The 18,339-nt window shown below is 46.6% G+C and overlaps 1 protein-coding gene across 1 annotated transcript in view; it reads right to left on the bottom strand.

The window, feature by feature from the left end:
* The window catches only part of LOC144723630 (5'-3' exonuclease PLD3-like), a 31,394-nt gene extending 13,802 nt beyond the window's left edge, over positions 1-17,592 (bottom strand). Inside the window, exons 1-3 of the mRNA XM_078602511.1 lie at positions 17,468-17,592; positions 12,727-12,793; positions 5,588-5,739 (exon numbers count right to left, since the gene is read on the bottom strand). Of these exons, the coding sequence (XP_078458637.1) occupies positions 5,588-5,739; positions 12,727-12,783 (209 nt within the window). The 5' untranslated portion in view covers positions 12,784-12,793; positions 17,468-17,592. The remainder of the gene's footprint in view (positions 1-5,587; positions 5,740-12,726; positions 12,794-17,467) is intronic.
* Positions 17,593-18,339: the final 747 nt, after the last annotated feature.

Here is an 18,339-nt window from a genome sequence, read left to right on the forward strand (position 1 = left end):
CCCCCCCCAAGTCATCGTCACGTCACCTCACAGCCTTGCGTTGTAATAATCTACCCAGCACCTGCATTCGAGCTGCTTTCATTACTGCACATCTGTGGTGGAAGCGTATTCGGGCGCGTCCCTTCCTTTGCCTGCCAATCCGTCATTATTCTCGACCACTGGCCAACGCCCCCTCTAAGGATAAGGCTTCGGCATTTATCTGGCAGTCATGTTTGCATGTGGAACTTCTTTCGCACCGTACGTAGCCAACCGTGATAATTGAGTGCCGACTCACTTAAACCGCCTTGACAACTCCAAGCACCTTACATCTCAACCATTCCAATGCTTTGCTGTAATCTAGCCAACGGAACCCCCAGTGGCAGCTGTCCTTGCGGGAGAAAAAGGTGTACGTAGCGCCGGACTGCAAATGTGCAAAAGTCTGCCAGTTTGAAATGGTGTTGCGGTGTTTTTTTTCAATTAATCAATTAAGCGATGCCTTTGGACCCAATTTCTAATGACATGTCCTGCCCAAGCCCACTTAGCTTGTTTAACAGTCAAAATTACGTCTCTAAGCTGCAGATGTAGGATACATCGTATGGAGGAATCACTCGGCAGGGTGTCACAAGCAGATTTCGTCATATGCTGTGAGATTGTTATGCAATCATACGGGTAACTTTCCTACCACAAACACTGTTTAACGGGAAGTGGCCAATTGTCCGAATGTGAGACCTCAAAAATATGTTCTGGAGACTCAAGAAAGACCTTCCTGAGTGAATATCATTTGGTTGACTATTGATTCATAATCATATGACAGTATTGTTCTGCAGAGAAAAATCCATACAGCACAGGCAAAACGGTCTGTAAATACAGACATTTATTTGCCAGCAAACTGTCTGCCCAAGCAAAATGTATTTGATTCTGTAAACGCATCAATTTACTGGGCAACATAATCAGAAAACCACCTGTGCAATAGCGCGATTCTCAAGGAAGCCTTTAGCATTACACAAGACAGCACTCTACAGCTCCCATCGGGGAAAAACACATTGCTGATTTAACGTACTGCCTCTCACAAGCCTCGTTTCCTCAGGGCATGTCAAGCTTGTTTAACACTACAGCTCAGCATTAAAAAGAGAGAGAGAGAGAGACAAGGGGGCTTTTTGTGGTCAGGTTGTTTCACCAGTCGGGGCAAGTGCTGCTTAGCACAACGTGTCCAATATGTGATCGGGAGAGGTAACGGCCACGCCTGGCTTGCCTTTGTGCACACAGCAAGAGAGGCGACTCTCCTCCTGCTGCAGGACATGCAGGCCCAGGCTTAACTGAACTAAACTATTTTTTTTATTTTACCAGGTAAGGCCCACCGAGCTCTATAGCTCTTCTTCTTGGTTCTTTCGGTAAAGTCACGTAGAAGGGAAATAATAAAGTAATAAAAATAAAACATAATACAATACAATTCTCACGACGTTTCGGCCACAACGCAAGCAGCCGTCCTCAGGTGAAGAACAGGGCTGTCGGAAAGAAAGGATTTCAGACGCTGTCTTTCCGACAGACCTGTTCTTCACCTGAGGACGGCTGCTTGCGTTGTGGCCGAAACGTCATGAGAATTGTATTTTATTATGTTTTATTTTTATTATTTCCCTTCTACGTGACTTTACCGAAAGAACCAAGCAGATGAATCCCTGCAGTCATGAAAGCTTTAAATCGAAATTCTATAGCTCTTTTTCAGAAGCGACCTGTCCACAAATGGTAGCTCAACGAAGTGGCTCATCACGTGGAAATATATTGCAGACAAATACTCTACAAAACGCACATTTTGTAAATGTGGGAGGGAAAAATCAGAGGACCCGGAGAAAAATCCACGCGACCACGGGGAGAACACGCAAACTCCAGATACACAACAGGGGTCGGGGATCGAACCCACGACTTCCTGTATACCAGGCGACGTAGTGAACATCTTGGCAACGCGGTGCCCCAGCTTAAAACTGACAACTCATAGAATCGCACGAAGTGTGGATCATTGCGTGCATGGTATTGATACGGGGATCACGTTACACTTCCAGGTAAAACGTGTTCACCGTTTTGGAATCGCTCCAAAACATGGCAGTCGACTTATCTCTCAGCCTAAAGCACCTATCACATGATTCCCCTAGCAGGGGACAATGAAAACAGGTTGCAGCAGCATTCCTGGACACAACCTACAAGTAAACAACACTCCCTTTTGCAGTGAGCCCACCGTAGTAACATGAGCATGTACACGAGGTGTGGGTTCCTGCTTGCATTGTACATTCACGTGTTGACGATGTGCCAAGCACCAGCGATTCATTTCACTCGCAAGGTCTCCCGTGTCCAAACAAGCAATGATCGGTTGCTCACCTGCGCCTTACAACCCGAGCCGGCGTCGTAAGTGACAACACTATGCGCATGTACAGCCCTTTTGTCAATCCACTGCTGGATGAGGGCCTCCCCCCCCATACCTTGCGGGCTGTGAATTATATCTGACCGTACCATTGGAAGCTCATTTGCCAGAAGAAAAAAAAATATGATAATTGTTTTTTTACCCTTTTTATCTGGCAACAAAACTGACACCTTTTTTTTACAAGGAGTCATGTTTGCATAGACCACAATAGCTGTGGTCGTAATGCAAACAAAAAACATAACTCTGATAATGTATGCACTGTCCTTGAAATTGATTGGTCCACACCCGAGACAGCTTTCCTTAGAGCCTAGTCTCACATGGTGTTGGACCAGATGACGCCAAAAGGCGCACAACTCAAAGACAATGCACCATCAGAGTATGAGAGCTCGGGGTAAAGCATTTACACCATTGGAACCTCATTTGCCAGAAGAAAAAAACTATATAATTGTTTTTTTACCCCTTTATCTGGCAAAAAAACTGACACCTTTTTTTTGACACCTTTTTTGTGGTCTATGCAAACATGACTCCTTGTAAAAAAGGTGTCAGTTTTGTTGCCAGATAAAAGGGTCAAAAAACAATTATCATTATTATATCTGACCGTGTTTCACCATGCTGATCAGCGTGGCCCGGTGAAGGTGGGAGTGCAGAATAATGTTTGGCGAGTCCTCGATTAACGCATCTCCATATACAACGTTTTTGCTTTAACGAGGTTCTTCTATTGGGGAACGCTTTACGCGTGACGCGGAACGCGCGCTGTTTAAACGCGGTTTCTGAGCAGTCGACGACGAACCACCTTCGTGAGCTGCGTGGCCGGGCGGTGGGAATTCTGGGTACACGCGGGGAAAGATGCACGGCGGCTTACCCTCAACTCGGTTTCTCTGTTCCGCAAAGGGATGACTGCAGGCTGATTTAATAGTGAAAATGCGATTCAAGTTGGCATTTATTGTTTGCGCCCTGTCATGTTTATACAAGAATTCCTCGCTAAACGAGGCACTTTTCAGGTACGCATCTACCGCGTTAAACGAGGAATTGCTGGACAATGCTGCACTGCTCTCTGTTGCCTATAATACTTATTACACCGGTCTCTTGCAGATGGTGGGTCACCCATCCATGTACTATCCAGGCTCAAAGCCTGCTTAGTTTCTGACAACTAATGATATCGGGTGCACTGCCCAATATCATCCAGCTCAAACATTAACAAACTCGTATGTTTCTCAATTTCATTTCAAATAAAAAAATGCATCGGCATTTTGTCAGAGTTCCAGAGGTGGGCAATGTAACAACTAAAAAAGGCCCTCAGCCTCACCCGATTTGGCAATACTTGAAGGAACTACAAAAAGTTCAGCATTCATAAACTTAAGGTGCTGTAAGGGCCTTCATAAGTAATAAGAAAATTGTAAAATCAATACGGAATTTCACAAGAATCCAGCGCAGTGTCCGAGAACCAGAGTGAATGTGTTGTGATCGACGCGTGAAAATGAGCTCTTCGCTTGCATCATTTTGCACCAGTTGGAGCTTGTTCTGAACAACAGGGTTAAAAAGTTTGAAGAGAAATAAAAAGAAAATGTAAAGAACTGAAAGAATGTGGTCCTCGAGGGCTGACAATACCCCCGATAAGCAATGGGTTCACTTCCTTATTGTACATCGCCAGTCATAATCAAAAAGCAACGATCGTTTGACCATACTTCGCCACGCCGGTCGGCGTGTGTTTGCCGAAGGAAGGGGGAACAGGACCGGTTGAGATGTCATTGGTCACTCGCGTGGTTGGGGCTTGAACTCGGCTCACTGGGTCCAGAGCGCAATGCGCGAACCCACCGCAACAACGCTCTCCGATTGCCCAGATGCCTCACGAAACTGCCCAGAAGTCCCTCGACAGCCAAAGGTCTAGCAGATATGTAGACGGTGCCTTGTGTGTTGTTATATACACCGTTTGGAGTTTAAGGAAACTCTGGGTGTAAAAAATGTAAATTATATTCTAAGCACCATTTTAAGGGGAGACTTGTTTGTTGATGATAACGTGACAAGTATTAGGACATTTGGCAAATCATCCATAACATCTCTATTTATCACGAGGTCCGTCATGTTTATCAGTCATATCGTCACATGAGGAAATCTTGTTCCCGATTTCTCACTATCAGCAGACTTGCCAGTACGATTCATAAGTGGACAGCCCCGGAGGATGACACCAAAGAACTACTTCGATAGCCGGTCCGATAGGCCCCCTCTCACTCAAGCAAGGACAGCCCTCCTTCATGCTCTGTAACGAGTGGTTCGACGCACGACAAATTGGCCAAAAACATCTGATTACACACTTGCTGTCGGAGATGTCACATGCAAAGTTAAGATAAAAAAAAACATTGGGCGACTGGGCTGACAATCACAAATGAGACGTAATTCTAATTTCACTTTGTTCATGGGGTGGCACGACCCGAGGTCAATTCCTGGCTGCAGCTCACACCACCAGTGGGGGGTGACATGTGAACGAGTCCCAGGCAGACCTTCGTCACCAACCTGCACTTACCAGCATTGACCAAGTATGGTCAAACAGCCCCCCATTGAACTAAGAGGCATAGGGGAGCACTTCATCCAACAGCGGAGCGATAAAAGTGCTGCAATTATTAATCTATCAAGAAAATTCCCAATGAGTCTCAACAGTATTTGTCAGTAGAATCCTCATTTTATTTGAGGCTACATTTGCTATCTTGGTTTAATCAGGGGTGGCTGTACAGTTTCAAGCTCGTGTTCTCTGCGGTTGTCAGACAAGTTCTCCGATACAAGCATTACAAGCATTACAAGCCCCGTAACAAATTTGCCCACCTCTTGTTATACAGTAGAAGGCCGGCGATGGAGAAGGTGCATCATGGTTCCACCAATTCTGACCCGCCCCTCCTGTGCAAAAGAGCTTCATAGCTCATCAGATTTCTCCAGGATAAATAAATATTCGGATTCTGTACCTGCACGCGTCATTGTAATGAACTTGCGATGACATTTAAGTACTTAAGGGCCTATGTTGTTTGACTATGCATGAGAAACAGATTTATAATAACAAAATTGGTAATGCCATTCACCGGGAAATCCTCATCGAGTCTCAAGAAAAAAAAATTCCACGAGGACCCTACATCAGTACGTTTGGCCAATATTTTTTAAACAAGTGGTATTCGTGTGTGGGGGAAAAAAAAACGTCTGGAGCTCCACCTGCAGGGTTCGTCGCAAACTCCCGGATTGGTGGCCGAGTCGAGGTGGCTGGCCGTGCGCACCACATCCCACACGAGCGGCAGATGGAGGGACACGGCCACGAAGAGCATGAGGACCCCGCCGCCCAGCAGTGCCACGAACACCGCCAGTCGCTAAGAACACGTGGTGGGGTCAGGGGGGGACAGGGCGGACAGGGGGCAGCAAACGTACAGACGAGCACAAAGACAAAAGCTCCCAGCTCAACCAGTCTACAAAATTACTGCAGCTACATACTATTAACATTCCTTCCCTTTATTAATGTTACCCCTATCCCCTCCCTTTGATGCTGCTAATCCTGCATAATGCACGGGCATAATGACTTTAAACCCCCCGCCAAACCTCCTACGCATTTCACAAGTAGTACTAATCGCATATCTGCATTTCCCATAAATATGCTAAATTCCTATTGATAGGCAAATTATTTTGTCAAGGCGCCCTTCCCCCCTCCATCCCAGCTTAAATAGTCGCTCCAAGCCTGGAGTGTATCATTCAGACTCTGTCTTCTCGACAGACCTGTTCTTCACCTGAGGACGGCTGCTTGCGTTGTGGCCGAAACGTCGTGAGTATTATTTTATTATGTTTTATTTTTATTATTTTATTATTTCCATTCTACGTGACTTTACCGAAAGAACCAAGAAGAAAAAGGCTCAGTCCTAGCAGCAGCCTCAGCCACAACAGCCTCAGCTGCACCAACCTTACCATAATAATAAAAAACTCCGATCCAGGGGCCTACCCTGGCTCCTCCCCCCCTTAACCAGTATATATACAAAGGTCGGGTCTCTTGGAATTTCTCTTTACTTGATACAGCAATCGTGCTGTGACGGTTCCACCTGAAGACGGATGCTTGTGTTGCCTCCGAAACGTCGTGATTTTTTATTTTACTTTTATTAATTTTAATTTTATTTTTTACCTACGTGACTTTACCGCAAAAACCTAAGAGTACAAAAGCTCCTTCATGTAACCTTTATGCAGACTGTGGGGTAAGTGCTGTTAGCAAACACCTATTAATTAGCCGGGCCTAGAATCTGTGACTTAAGTCTAATTCATCGCTCCGATGTGCTCTGGGGATGTACTGGGTGTTGCTAAGCACGACAAGAGACATTCCGCTTCGCGTACCGGGGGCGAAACTTCTGCAGGAATGATATAGAAGCTCCAAGCTCGTGAAGCGAAACGTCATTGTTTGTTCCATGACAGTAAATCAGATGTGTCTAATTCTCAAGAGCTGGGGTTACACCTTATGGCAAGTCATAACCGTAATTAATTTATTTATTTTTGGCGACTCCATCCCACCGCGCACATAAACTCCACGACCCACCTGGCGCGGATCATTCTGTTGTCATGTCGTCCAAGCGCAACGAGGAAGAATACGCAGAAGAAACACAACTTTGAAACTTTGATTAGCGCATCGTGTAGAGCTCGTCAAGAGGAATACATTGCCGTATCGTTCGCCTTCAACAGACATAACATGACGTCGCAACGCAGTTTATGCGAGAGCCGGGGGCTTATGGGACCCGCCATAAGGTCCACGTGACAAACCAAATTAATTCCATTATTTTTTTGTACGTTCATTGGTGACGCGGGCTATTTAATCAGAGGAAGCTTTCTGGCTTCCAACCCACAATTTCAGCGGTGCCAGCTCAGTCCTTTGACTGGGAGCCAACCGGCTACTCATTTTCCGTCCTTGTGTGTATTTTTTTTCTGCCGTGTGCCACAACAGCTGCTCGCCAACTGTGCTTCCCACAGCAATCCATTCCAGCCAGGGGGGAATATCGATGTTTAGGAGCATACCCTGTTGTGATGTTCATGTCTTTTGTGTTTATGGGTGCCGTGCGCTGCGCTCATAACATTGCGCTACCAACCCCAGTGACCTGAATTCTATTCCTGCCCTTGGCTGATATCAGTGGCGAGTTACATCAGTATCCTGGTGTATGCATATTGAACTTGGTTCGCTCGCACCGTACGTAGCCAACCGTGATCGTCGGAGGTGTGGAACTTCACCACTCATTTTGGCAAAAGGCGAGCCTGGCACGGATGCTTGCCACACCACCCTATCGTGCACCGTGCATGCCTTAATAGGTGCTCGCTTACGGCACTAGCCCCAACAACCTGTTTACGGGGTAGCGGCTCTGGCCGCACCAAATCCCTCGTATGCTGTGCAGCCCGTACACCGTTCCCGTTCCAATTACGTACGTTTAACGTCATCGGACCGGAATCGAATCGATTCAGAACGGAATTGGAAGTAAATGGCCATGCGGGAGGAGGACGTGTGGCTCAGTTTGGTGGCAGCGATCATAGAGTGCGGTCGTGTTACTACAATTGTCTGTGGCGAGTACAGTACAATGTCAGAGGACAGCGGCAATACGCCTCTCTAAATAAAATTAATGCAAACTGCCTAAGTGTTCCGAGATTCAGCGGTGAACGGGACCCCACCCTGCAACTTGAAGACGTCTCGGAATCGGGAATGGGTAAAATGCACAACCAAACTTAGTCTCCAACCGTTTCACTTGCAACTCACGCATGCACGCACAAACGCGAACAAACATACACACACACTCTTAGGTTTTTTTGGTAAAGTCACGAAGGGGAAAAATAAAAAAAATATTCTAATAAATGAAAATAACTAGCAACACAAGCCTCCGTCATCAGGTGTAACTCCTGGAGCAGTTACACCGGATGACGGAGGCTTGTGTTGCTTCCGAAACGTCGTGATTTAATTTAGTTATTGTCATTCATTATTATTTATTTTATTATTATTATTATTTTCACCTACGTAACTTTACCGAAAAAACCTAAGAGTATGAATCCTTGCAGTCACGAAAGCTTCAAATCTAGAAATATACACGCAGTTGAAATAAAAACGGCGAGCTTTCATTTTTCGCAAAAAAAACAAACCTTGTGAAAATAACTGTGCTGCGCCAGCGATATGCTCTAATTTTATTTGTGCTGATTCTGCACCGGTCAGTGATGCGGTAAAACACACACATTCACGATGTGTTGCTGTGGAGCAATATGGGTAAAAGCAATAGAAGCAGAACTCCATTTGTTCTCCACAGAAGACACTGAACTAGTTTACGGCGATCTACGATTTTGCTCGTAATTTACGACGGCAGTCCATTTGCGTTGAATGGGGTACCATAGTTTCTTTTTGAGTGGTATTGCAAATAACATATAATAATCCAGCAGCATCTTAAACTCCTGATGAGACCCACAAGGCCAAAACCGGTCCACAATTTACATACTTGAACAAATGCTACTTGATTATATTGGTCTGGAAAGCCAATCAGCTGGTTGACTAAAATCTATTTTTATTCACGTATGAAAACATAGAACAGAGTTCTGCTTTGTACAAGACAAAGATCATCCTTATAGCCTTCACAGATGATTGGGGCGAGTGCTGTTGGCGCACCTATGAAGGCCGGCAAGACACACGAGGGGGTGGGTGGCCAGCACCAAAAACAAAGATCCCTCTTATAGCCTCAACAGACTTGAGCATCTTTCACAGTGCTCGCCAACATCACGTGCCAGCACCACACCCGGCCGCCTTTGTCTTCCTAGTGGCGATGTTTGCACACCGAACCAGGTACTTATTTGAGGCCGAGTCGACCTAAGGGAGGCCCAGGACCGGTTTAGATAATCGTCACCGGTGTTGGCCGTGAGCGGGAATCGAACCTGGGTCGCCGGGTTCGTAGCGCGGCGTGGCGCTAACCGCAGCACCGCACGCACAACTATTGCCAGTCACGGGAGCAATGAGATTATGAGACTTGCAACGTCTCTTGCATGAACAGGGACAGCGGGCTTCTTGTGAGCTCAATGGTCACATGTAGCACACGCTCGTAATATACGTGTACACGACGGGGGGGGGGGGACGAAAAAAAAATCCCCATTCGTGACAAATTGCACAGACTTGAAGCAGCCTCGTTGGCAAAACAACGATTTGAAACGCAAGTCAACAAATTACACAGTCATGCCATGGTTGCGTAATAGTGTGTACTGTATATCAGTCTGCGGTGTAGAAATTTTTATAGCAAGACTTAAAAGACGTTGCCAGTACACGCTGTACATTGTTTTTTTACCACGCTACGCAACATTTGAGAGTTTAAATTAAATTATATACAGAGTATCAATTATTTTAGATGTTCATATTAAGAAACTTTTTACCCCAAGACAGCCTCAACAAAGTCCAAAGAATCATTTTTGGGATCCTGATTAGGATTTCAGGCCAATATCACGAGTGATGTTATTGTAAATGAAACGAGTTCCCAGAGAAAATGCACATACAAGAGTATGTGTATTTGTGCACATGAGTGTTTGTGCACATGTGGGGCACATTTTACACCTGGCAACATTAAAAAAATAGCTTGGTTTCAGATTTTTAGTTTCGGACAACATCCCCATCATTAGAGAGTAATTGTAAAGTGAACGTAACTCGGCTGACATGACCCAAGTTAAAACCGACCCAGAATTTTTTACGGAACAAATGTTGCTGGTTAATAATAATAAGCCAATGGGCGAGTAGACTTAAACGTTTAGTATTGCTCTGTGGAGAAACAGCACACCTCCAATCGAGTGCATAATGAGTTGTTAATGCTATAGGACGATGCAGCCACGTGACAGAGAACGAGATGACATCACCCTTAGCCTATAAAATCAGCTGGTTTGTTTCAAACAGTTGCCGACTGGTCATGACGTAGACTAGGGCTGAACGATTAATCGATTTCAAATCGAAATCGCAATTAGCAAATCGCAAAGGCTGCGATTTTTTGCGATTTTAAAAGTCCTATTACTTTATGGGAATTGTTTAAATTTTAAATATTATTATAACTTTATTTATTTAACTTAACAATTGTTTTGATTTAAAGCTTTCGTGACTGCAGGGATACATATTCTTGGTTCTTTCGGTAAAGTCACGTAGAAGGGAAATAATAAATGTTTATTATTGTTTTATATTTATATTATTTTATTATTTCCCTTCTACGTGACTTTACCGAAAGAACCAAGAATATTAACAATTGTGGTATGTTTGATTGTTCTATTTCAATTATTTTTTTTTATAAATTCACGTTGGAAGCAATTCATATCTTTTAAGTTCTCATCCTTGCATTAGAATATATAGAGACGTTAATATTGATGGCATCATGTGGCAATGCTCCATCACATGTGCAGTGGTTCGCACGAGGGAGGCAGAGACTTTCTTGGAGGCAACACGTGTATTGACGATAAGCCCTAAAACACGAAGGGGTCTAACTGCCCCTTCACCAGCTACCCCAGGGAGGCATCTCCTCCAGGCATGCTCACCCTCGCTCACCCTAGCTCACCCTAGCCCACACAGACCAGCTCACCCTAGCTCACCCTAGCTCACACAGGCCAGCTCACCCTAGCTCACCCTAGCTCACCCTAGCTAACCCTAGCTCACCCTAGCTCACCCTAGCTCACCCTAGCTCACCCTAGCTAACCCTAGCTCACCCTAGCTAACCCTAGCTCACCCTAGCTCACCCTAGCTCACCCTAGCCCCCACAGGCCAGCTAACCCTAGATCACCCTAGCCCACACAGCCCAGCCCACCCTAGCTCACCCTAGCCCACCCTAGCCCACCCTAATCCACCCTAGCCCACACAGGCCAACTCACCCAAGCTCACCCTAGCTCACCCTCGCTCACACAGGCTAGCTAACCCTAGCTCAACCTAGCTAACCTTAGCTCACCCTAGCTCACCCTAGCTAACCCTAGCTAACCCTAGCTCACCCTAGCTCACACGGGGTGGCTATCCCGGACCGGACCCTGGCTCGGGTCTGGGTCCTCTAGTCGGGCAGGACTTCTCCGGGTGACGGCTTCTGCCTTCAGACTTGCAACAGCTGCCGGACCCGTCCAGGGGTCCGGCTCATATTGCCAGTCCCGGGGCTTCCTCCGCCCCTGGCCACGCCTCCCTTCGAGCCTTCAAGAGGAACCTGGTCCCGTGGTCCCCCCAGCCCCCTCCTTGGGGCCCTTTGCCCGGAACCTCCAGGCCACCAGGCCTCCTCCGGGTTCACCTGGAGTGGCATGGCTCCAGGTTCACCTGGAGTGCCATGGCTCCAGGTTCACCTGGAGAGCCATGACACTCCAGGTGAACCTGGAGAGCCATGGCCCCTGGTCAACCCCTGCGCCGTCCCTGGTGCGCTCACCCCCTAACCGCCAGAGGCTGGCACTCCATGTGGCCTCCACCGATGACACGACACATCTTTTAAATCGATTACACAGTGAATATTGAACTGAAGCTTGATTTAAAAAAATACAATCGCAATTAGATATTTTCCACCAAATCGTTCAGACCTAACGTAGACCCTATGTGTTTACTTCATCTGATCTTCTCATACATTTATATAGCGCCTTAAACAAGTCGATGGACAGTGAGCGAACTGTGGTACAAGATGGTTTGGCGAGATGAAACGAGATGAGTGGATGGGATGTGGGTGTGTGTAGAATGAGGTGGTGGTGGTGGTGGTGATGCGTGGAATAAACGAAGATGGGAATGAGATGAGTGGATTGATGATGGGTGAACCGTGGGGAAGTTGTACCATTGTTTAAACAGAAACGGTACTAAATTTTGCTTATTGTTATATTAAAAACAACTCATATTTAGTTTGATTTATTTGTACTGTCCCAAGGAAAACAAGAGGGAACTGAAGCATCGGACTTAATCTAACCCTGCACGTGATGCAAATCTGTATCTTTGTTATAAACAAAAAATTGTAATCGCAATATCTTTGTTATAAACAAAGATAGATTCCCCGTGTAGCCCTAACAGACTGTTGGGGCAAGTGCTGTTAGCGAGCACCTATGAAGGCCGGCACGGCACACGAGGTGGTGGGTGGCAAACACCACACCCGGCCACCTTTGTCTCCCCAGTGGCGATGTTTACTCCACACCACACCAGGTACTCATTTGAGGCCGAGTCGACCTAGGGGAGGCCCAGGACCGGTTCAAATAATCGCCACTGCTGTTATTGCTAGCGGGAATCGAACCCGGGCCTCCCATGTTCGTCGCGCAGCGCGCTAACCGCTGCACCACCGCTCCCCACACACACCAGTTGAAGACGAAACCCATCCAAGGTCCCATCATCCTCTTACCTTTGAGCATGCGGTTATCTCCGGAGGGCTCAACGGCACAACGCTGATGTGAGTCATTGTGAATAGCCTGTCAGGACGACAACAACAGTAGCAGTGTGTGAATAATTGTATGTGCTGATGATGAATAACACGTGGGGCAATCTCTTCCTCCGACCCAGTGCGTGGCATTAACCTTCACGCGTTTTTTTAATCAATATCATAAAAAAAAATTTATACTGGTGGAATCCGATGAGCTAATTCAGCTCTTTTACACAGATGTCCAGTTGGGGCGGGTCAGAACGTGAAAACAAACGAGAGTGATGTCACGCAGCATTGCCACAGCATCAACAGCAGTCGGCTTGTGTAATTATGTCAATGGCACTCGTTAAACAGGATTATACTAATGCCAATCAGGCATTTTTATTTATTCATAAACAACTTTGAATAAATCACATCTCAGGACTTGCGGGTGTAACGATTCACACCATAACCGTGGTATATCTTAGTCATCAATGATGAATCAATGAACTGATGCATTGCTAAACATGTAAAATTATAAACAAGCGTGTCAGTTGTCTGTTGGCGGTCGCGAGCGATGCTGGCCATGGCCACGAATCGAACTTAGATCAAATGGTTCATCAATTGATCCTTATGGCGGTACCCCGAGGTACCAAATAACACAACATGGGCCGAGACAATTCAATATTTTATTTCTGGGACACTATTTTGTCCAGGGGTTGTACTTAACTCCGCGACTGGGGCACCAATCGATCCGACATCAGTGCCACACTCCGCGATGTCGAAACGCAGCAAGGACGATTGTGCTGAAACCCTGAACGCACCGTGGTGGTGCATCGTGTACAGCTCGTCGAGATGAGTCGATTGCCACATCGCCGACCATCAATAGACTCAAAATGACTGCATCACGGACATTATACTGGGGTACCGCCATAAGGTTCAGATGTGCAGTGTGCTAACCACTGTGCTCCCACCCCCATGTGTCGTTTTGCAGTACAATATATATTGACAAGTTCCCATTTGTTTCGTGCACTCGTTGAGCGCACATCTGTCAACCCATACGGTTTACACGCATTCTTGTACAGGGAAGTTGAGTTTTCAGGTCCATACGGGCAACATGTTTTTGTCGATTTTAGATTTGAAGCTTTCGTGACTGCAAGGATTCATACTCTTAGGTTTTTTCGGTAAAGTCACGTAGGTAAAAAAATAAAATTAAAATTAATAAAAATAATAATAGAAATAAAATAAAATACAGCTAGATTTAATGTATCAAGTGATACATTAACTCTAGCTGTGACGGTCCCACCTGATGAAGGAGACTTGTGTTGCCTCCGAAACGTCGTGATTTATTATTTGATTTCTATTATTACTTTTATTAATCTTAATTTAATTTTTTTTACCTACGTGACTTTACCGAAAAAACCTAAGAGTTTTTTGTCGATTTGTTTGTGTGTCTCGCTTGTGATGGGTCTTTATCGGATGAGCGTTGAAATGTATAAGGGGCACCACGGGGTGACCAGTAAGGTCTGAAAGGGGTTGACAGGTATGTGAGGGTTACTTATGTCTCACTCATGTGAGCCCAACTTTGCAGCCTTCTTTAATACGTCCTTCAGTCTAAAACAACATCGTAAGCTGCTTGCTTTCTGATGATAGACTAACATTTATGCAAATTGCATTTACAATGTAGGTGGCAGTGTTTAATATGCAAATAGAGAAAACCCGAGCTATGACAACACTGACATAAGTCCAACTTTCTCAGCTTGCATCCTTTTTGTCACTATGATATCTCCACTGTAGTATATTTAGAATTATATCCAACCAAATATGAAGCCTTCCATGCAACTGATAAACAAGTACTATTAATAACCATACGTTTAAAAAATAAACCACACCAGGTCTATTATAATACCGCATGTACCGTATAACTCTGCTGTAAATGTACTGCCACGTGCACTATGACACCACGTGTGGTGCGGTAGTGTAGTGGGTAGCGTAGCGCCACGAACCTGGCCACCCGGGTTCGATTCCCGCTCACGGCCAACTACAACAGCGTTGAACACCTGAACCGGTCCTGGGCCTCCCCTAGGTCGACTCGGCCTCAAATGAGTACCTGCTGCGGTGTGTAGCAAGCATCGCCCCTGGGGAGACAAAGGCGGCCGGGCGTGGTTGCTGGCCACCCACCCCTCATCGGTGCTCGCTAACAGCACTTGCCCCTACAGTCTGTTGAGGCTACATGGGGGATCTTTGTCTCCCACGAGTATCGTATACGACTTTGTACCCCAGACGTGTACATTGTAGTGTACACTCATTGTGTCATCCTATTGGGCCGGTATATGTTAACCGCATGCCACGCACACATATTTGTAGCTGCAGTAATGTTGTATACTGTGCAGTACTATATATACACATAGTACGTACGTGTACCCATCTGTGCCGTGTAAGACCACGTGTGTGTAAACGACGCGAGTATTACCACGCTAACACACAAAGACGTAGCAATGCGTTGTATACGGCACGGACAACAGAGCGGTGGCGCTAGTGGTTAGCGCTGTTATGGGGCCCCCAGTTCAATTCCCAGCGACTAACATCAGTGGCGACGGTGATGTCTGAACCCCCCCCCCCTCCAGTCCAACCCTCCTTCACCAACACCCCCCCCCCACACCAATTGACCAGAGTGGTGAAGTATGGTCAAGCAACCAACAACCAAGAAGGGGGAGCAGGACGGGGCGGCCTTCCTGAACAGAGCGTTTACAAAAAACCCAAACACCGAGTGGCCATTTGAAACGCGACGCTTCCTCCTCTTTGGCATTCGGCAAGGCGATAAGAGAGTCCGTGCTCTGTCCACTGCTGGATGACGACCGCTTCCATAAAGCCACAGGCTCCTACAGTAGTGCAGTAGTGTCGACTGCATGGCCCTGGCAAATCCGCGTGTTATTCTTGTACACGGAATTTGAGTTTTCAGGTTCCAAAAAAATAAACAAAAAAAATTGTGTTTCTCCCTTGTGATGATGGGACTTTGTAGACCAATCTGTAATAAGGTAGGGCACTGATAAGGGGTTGACACGTATGCTATACACTACACTATACACCACACTACTATACCAACACCTGTCAACCCATACGGTTCAACTCCGTAATCTTGTACAGGGAAATTAAGTTTTCAGGTTCCAAATAAACAAAGAAAAAATTGTGTTTCTCTCTTGTGATGATGGGACTTTGTAGGATGAACTTTGGGATTTATAAGGGCACGGGGTGACCAATAAGGTCTGACTTGGTCTGTAATAAGGTAGGGCACTGATAAGTGGTTGACAGGTTTGCTATACACTACACTATACACTACCCTACTATACACTACCCTACTATACACTACACTATACACCAGAGGTGTGGACTCGAGTCATGTGACTTGGACTCGAGTCAGACTCGAGTCATGAATTTGATAACTTGCGACTCGACTTGGACTTGCATAACAATGACTTTGTCCCACCTCTGCTATACACTACCCTACTATACACTACACTATACACTACCCCACTATACACTACACTATACCAACACCTGTCAACCCATACGGTTCAACTACGTAATCTTGTACAGGGAAACGGAGTTTTTAGTTTTAGTTCCATACAGTCGTTTCAATCACAGGCAACAACCAACCCAGTCGTATTTGTTTGTGTTTCTTCCTTGTGATGATGGGACTTTGTTTGTAGGAGGCGCAGTATAAGGGGCACGGGGTGAGCAATAAGCTCTGAGTTTGTCTGTAATAATGTCGGGGCACTGATAAGGGGTAGACAGGTTTGATGTTGCGTGTAACTGTAGCCTAAAAATATAACACTGTACCAACTCGAGTGGAGTGACATTGCCATGTCCAGGCTGCGCTCACCGCCTGGAAACTCCACAGTCGTATGGAGGGGACGAGTCCATCCATGGGGCAAATACACCGTCGACCGATCGCCAATCAATGCACGAGCAATGATCGATCCACTGCTGGATGAATGCCTTCCCCAAAACCGTGGCGATCCCTCCTCTGCCCCCCCCCAAACAAAGACGTTGAAATAAATCGACGGCCCCTAAACACACAGAAGGGAATCTAAATAAAGTCAATAACGCTACCTTCAATGGGGGGAGGGGGAGTATAGTAGGCGACGTTTCGGGGAATGACCCTTATAACACAGCAGCCTTAACAGAGTAGTCGGCACTGCCACCACGCCGCTAGAAGCGATGTTTACACAATGAGACACATATTCACCCCCGGTGTGGCCTTAACAGACTGTCGGGGAAAAGTGCCGTCAGCGAGCACCTATTAAGGTCGGCACGGCAGGCACACACACGAGGTCTGTGTGGGTGGGGGGGGGGGGCCAAACCCCCCCCCCGGCCGCCTTTGTCTCCCCGAAGATCGCGAGTGGGCCCCGCCGATCGTTGTTGGGGCCGAGCCCGCCAGCAGCAGCGCCACCGCAGCGCCACCGCTCCCCACTACAACGCACCCAAAGCACACTCAGCAGTAGCAGCAGTAATAGCAACAGCAGCAGTAGCAGCAGTAGTAAGCAGTCGCCACGGCACCCTTCGCTTGAGTCGAGCTCGTTCGACTATCATGGGGCTTTAAACGCGCGCGCGTACGGAGAGAAGCCCTGGACGAACAACTCGGTACAGCAGCAGTAGCAGCAGTGGTACTCAACAAGCAAGTCAACCCGTTAGTATCAAATGAACCGGTGTCTAGACACGCGCGTGTGTGTGTGTGGCTTACCCTACACGGGCAGTGCGCGGCTCCGAACGTGGAGAATGAAGAAAATGAAGAGCAGGGAAGAGACGTTTACGAAACGCTAGACACAAACACACAGAGAGAGAGCGAGGCCGAGCCGTGTGCCCTCCGCTGTTGCTGCAGCTGCTGATGCAGCCCTGTTTTGTTCTCGCGTCTGGGCCAATGGAACGATGTTGTCTGAGCCGCGTCATCGGTGACGCCGCGGCTATAATTCACTGCGGTGGAATCGGTGGGTCAGAGCGGGGATTTGGTTGGTCAGTATTAGTCCATGGGTCAGAGCATTAATTTGATTGGTCAGCATTAGTCAATGGTTCAGAGCATTAATTTGATTGGTCAGCATTAGCCTATGGGTCAGAGCATGAATTTGGTTGGTCAGCATTAGCCTATGGGTCAGAGCATGAATTTGGTTGGTCAGTATTAGTCCATGGGTCAGAGCATGAATTTGGTTGGCCAGCATTAGTCCATGGGTCAGAGCATGAATTTGGTTGACCAGCATTAGTCCATGGGTCAGAGCATGAATTTGGTTGGTCAGCATTAGTCCATGGGTCAGAGCATGAATTTGGTTGGCCAGCATTAGTCCATGGGTCAGAGCATGAATTTGGTTGGTCAGCATTAGTCCATGGGTCAGAGCATGAATTTGGTTGGCCAGCATTAGCCTATGGGTCAGAGCATGAATTTGGTTGGTCAGCATTCGCCCATGGGTCAGAGGAGGAATTTACTACCACCTAAATGTAGCATGTACCATCTTTCACTTGTTAGTACCACTAGAAGTGGCATCACTTTAGTGGTTTCCGATTTCAATCTGTGTTGCCCATAAACAGTGAATTACCTGATAACCATACTCTTTGGTTCTTTCG

The sequence above is a fragment of the Lampetra planeri genome, chromosome 18 (assembly GCF_965212315.1).
Source record: "Lampetra planeri chromosome 18, kcLamPlan1.2.h2, whole genome shotgun sequence".
Classification (NCBI taxonomy): domain Eukaryota; kingdom Metazoa; phylum Chordata; class Hyperoartia; order Petromyzontiformes; family Petromyzontidae; genus Lampetra; species Lampetra planeri.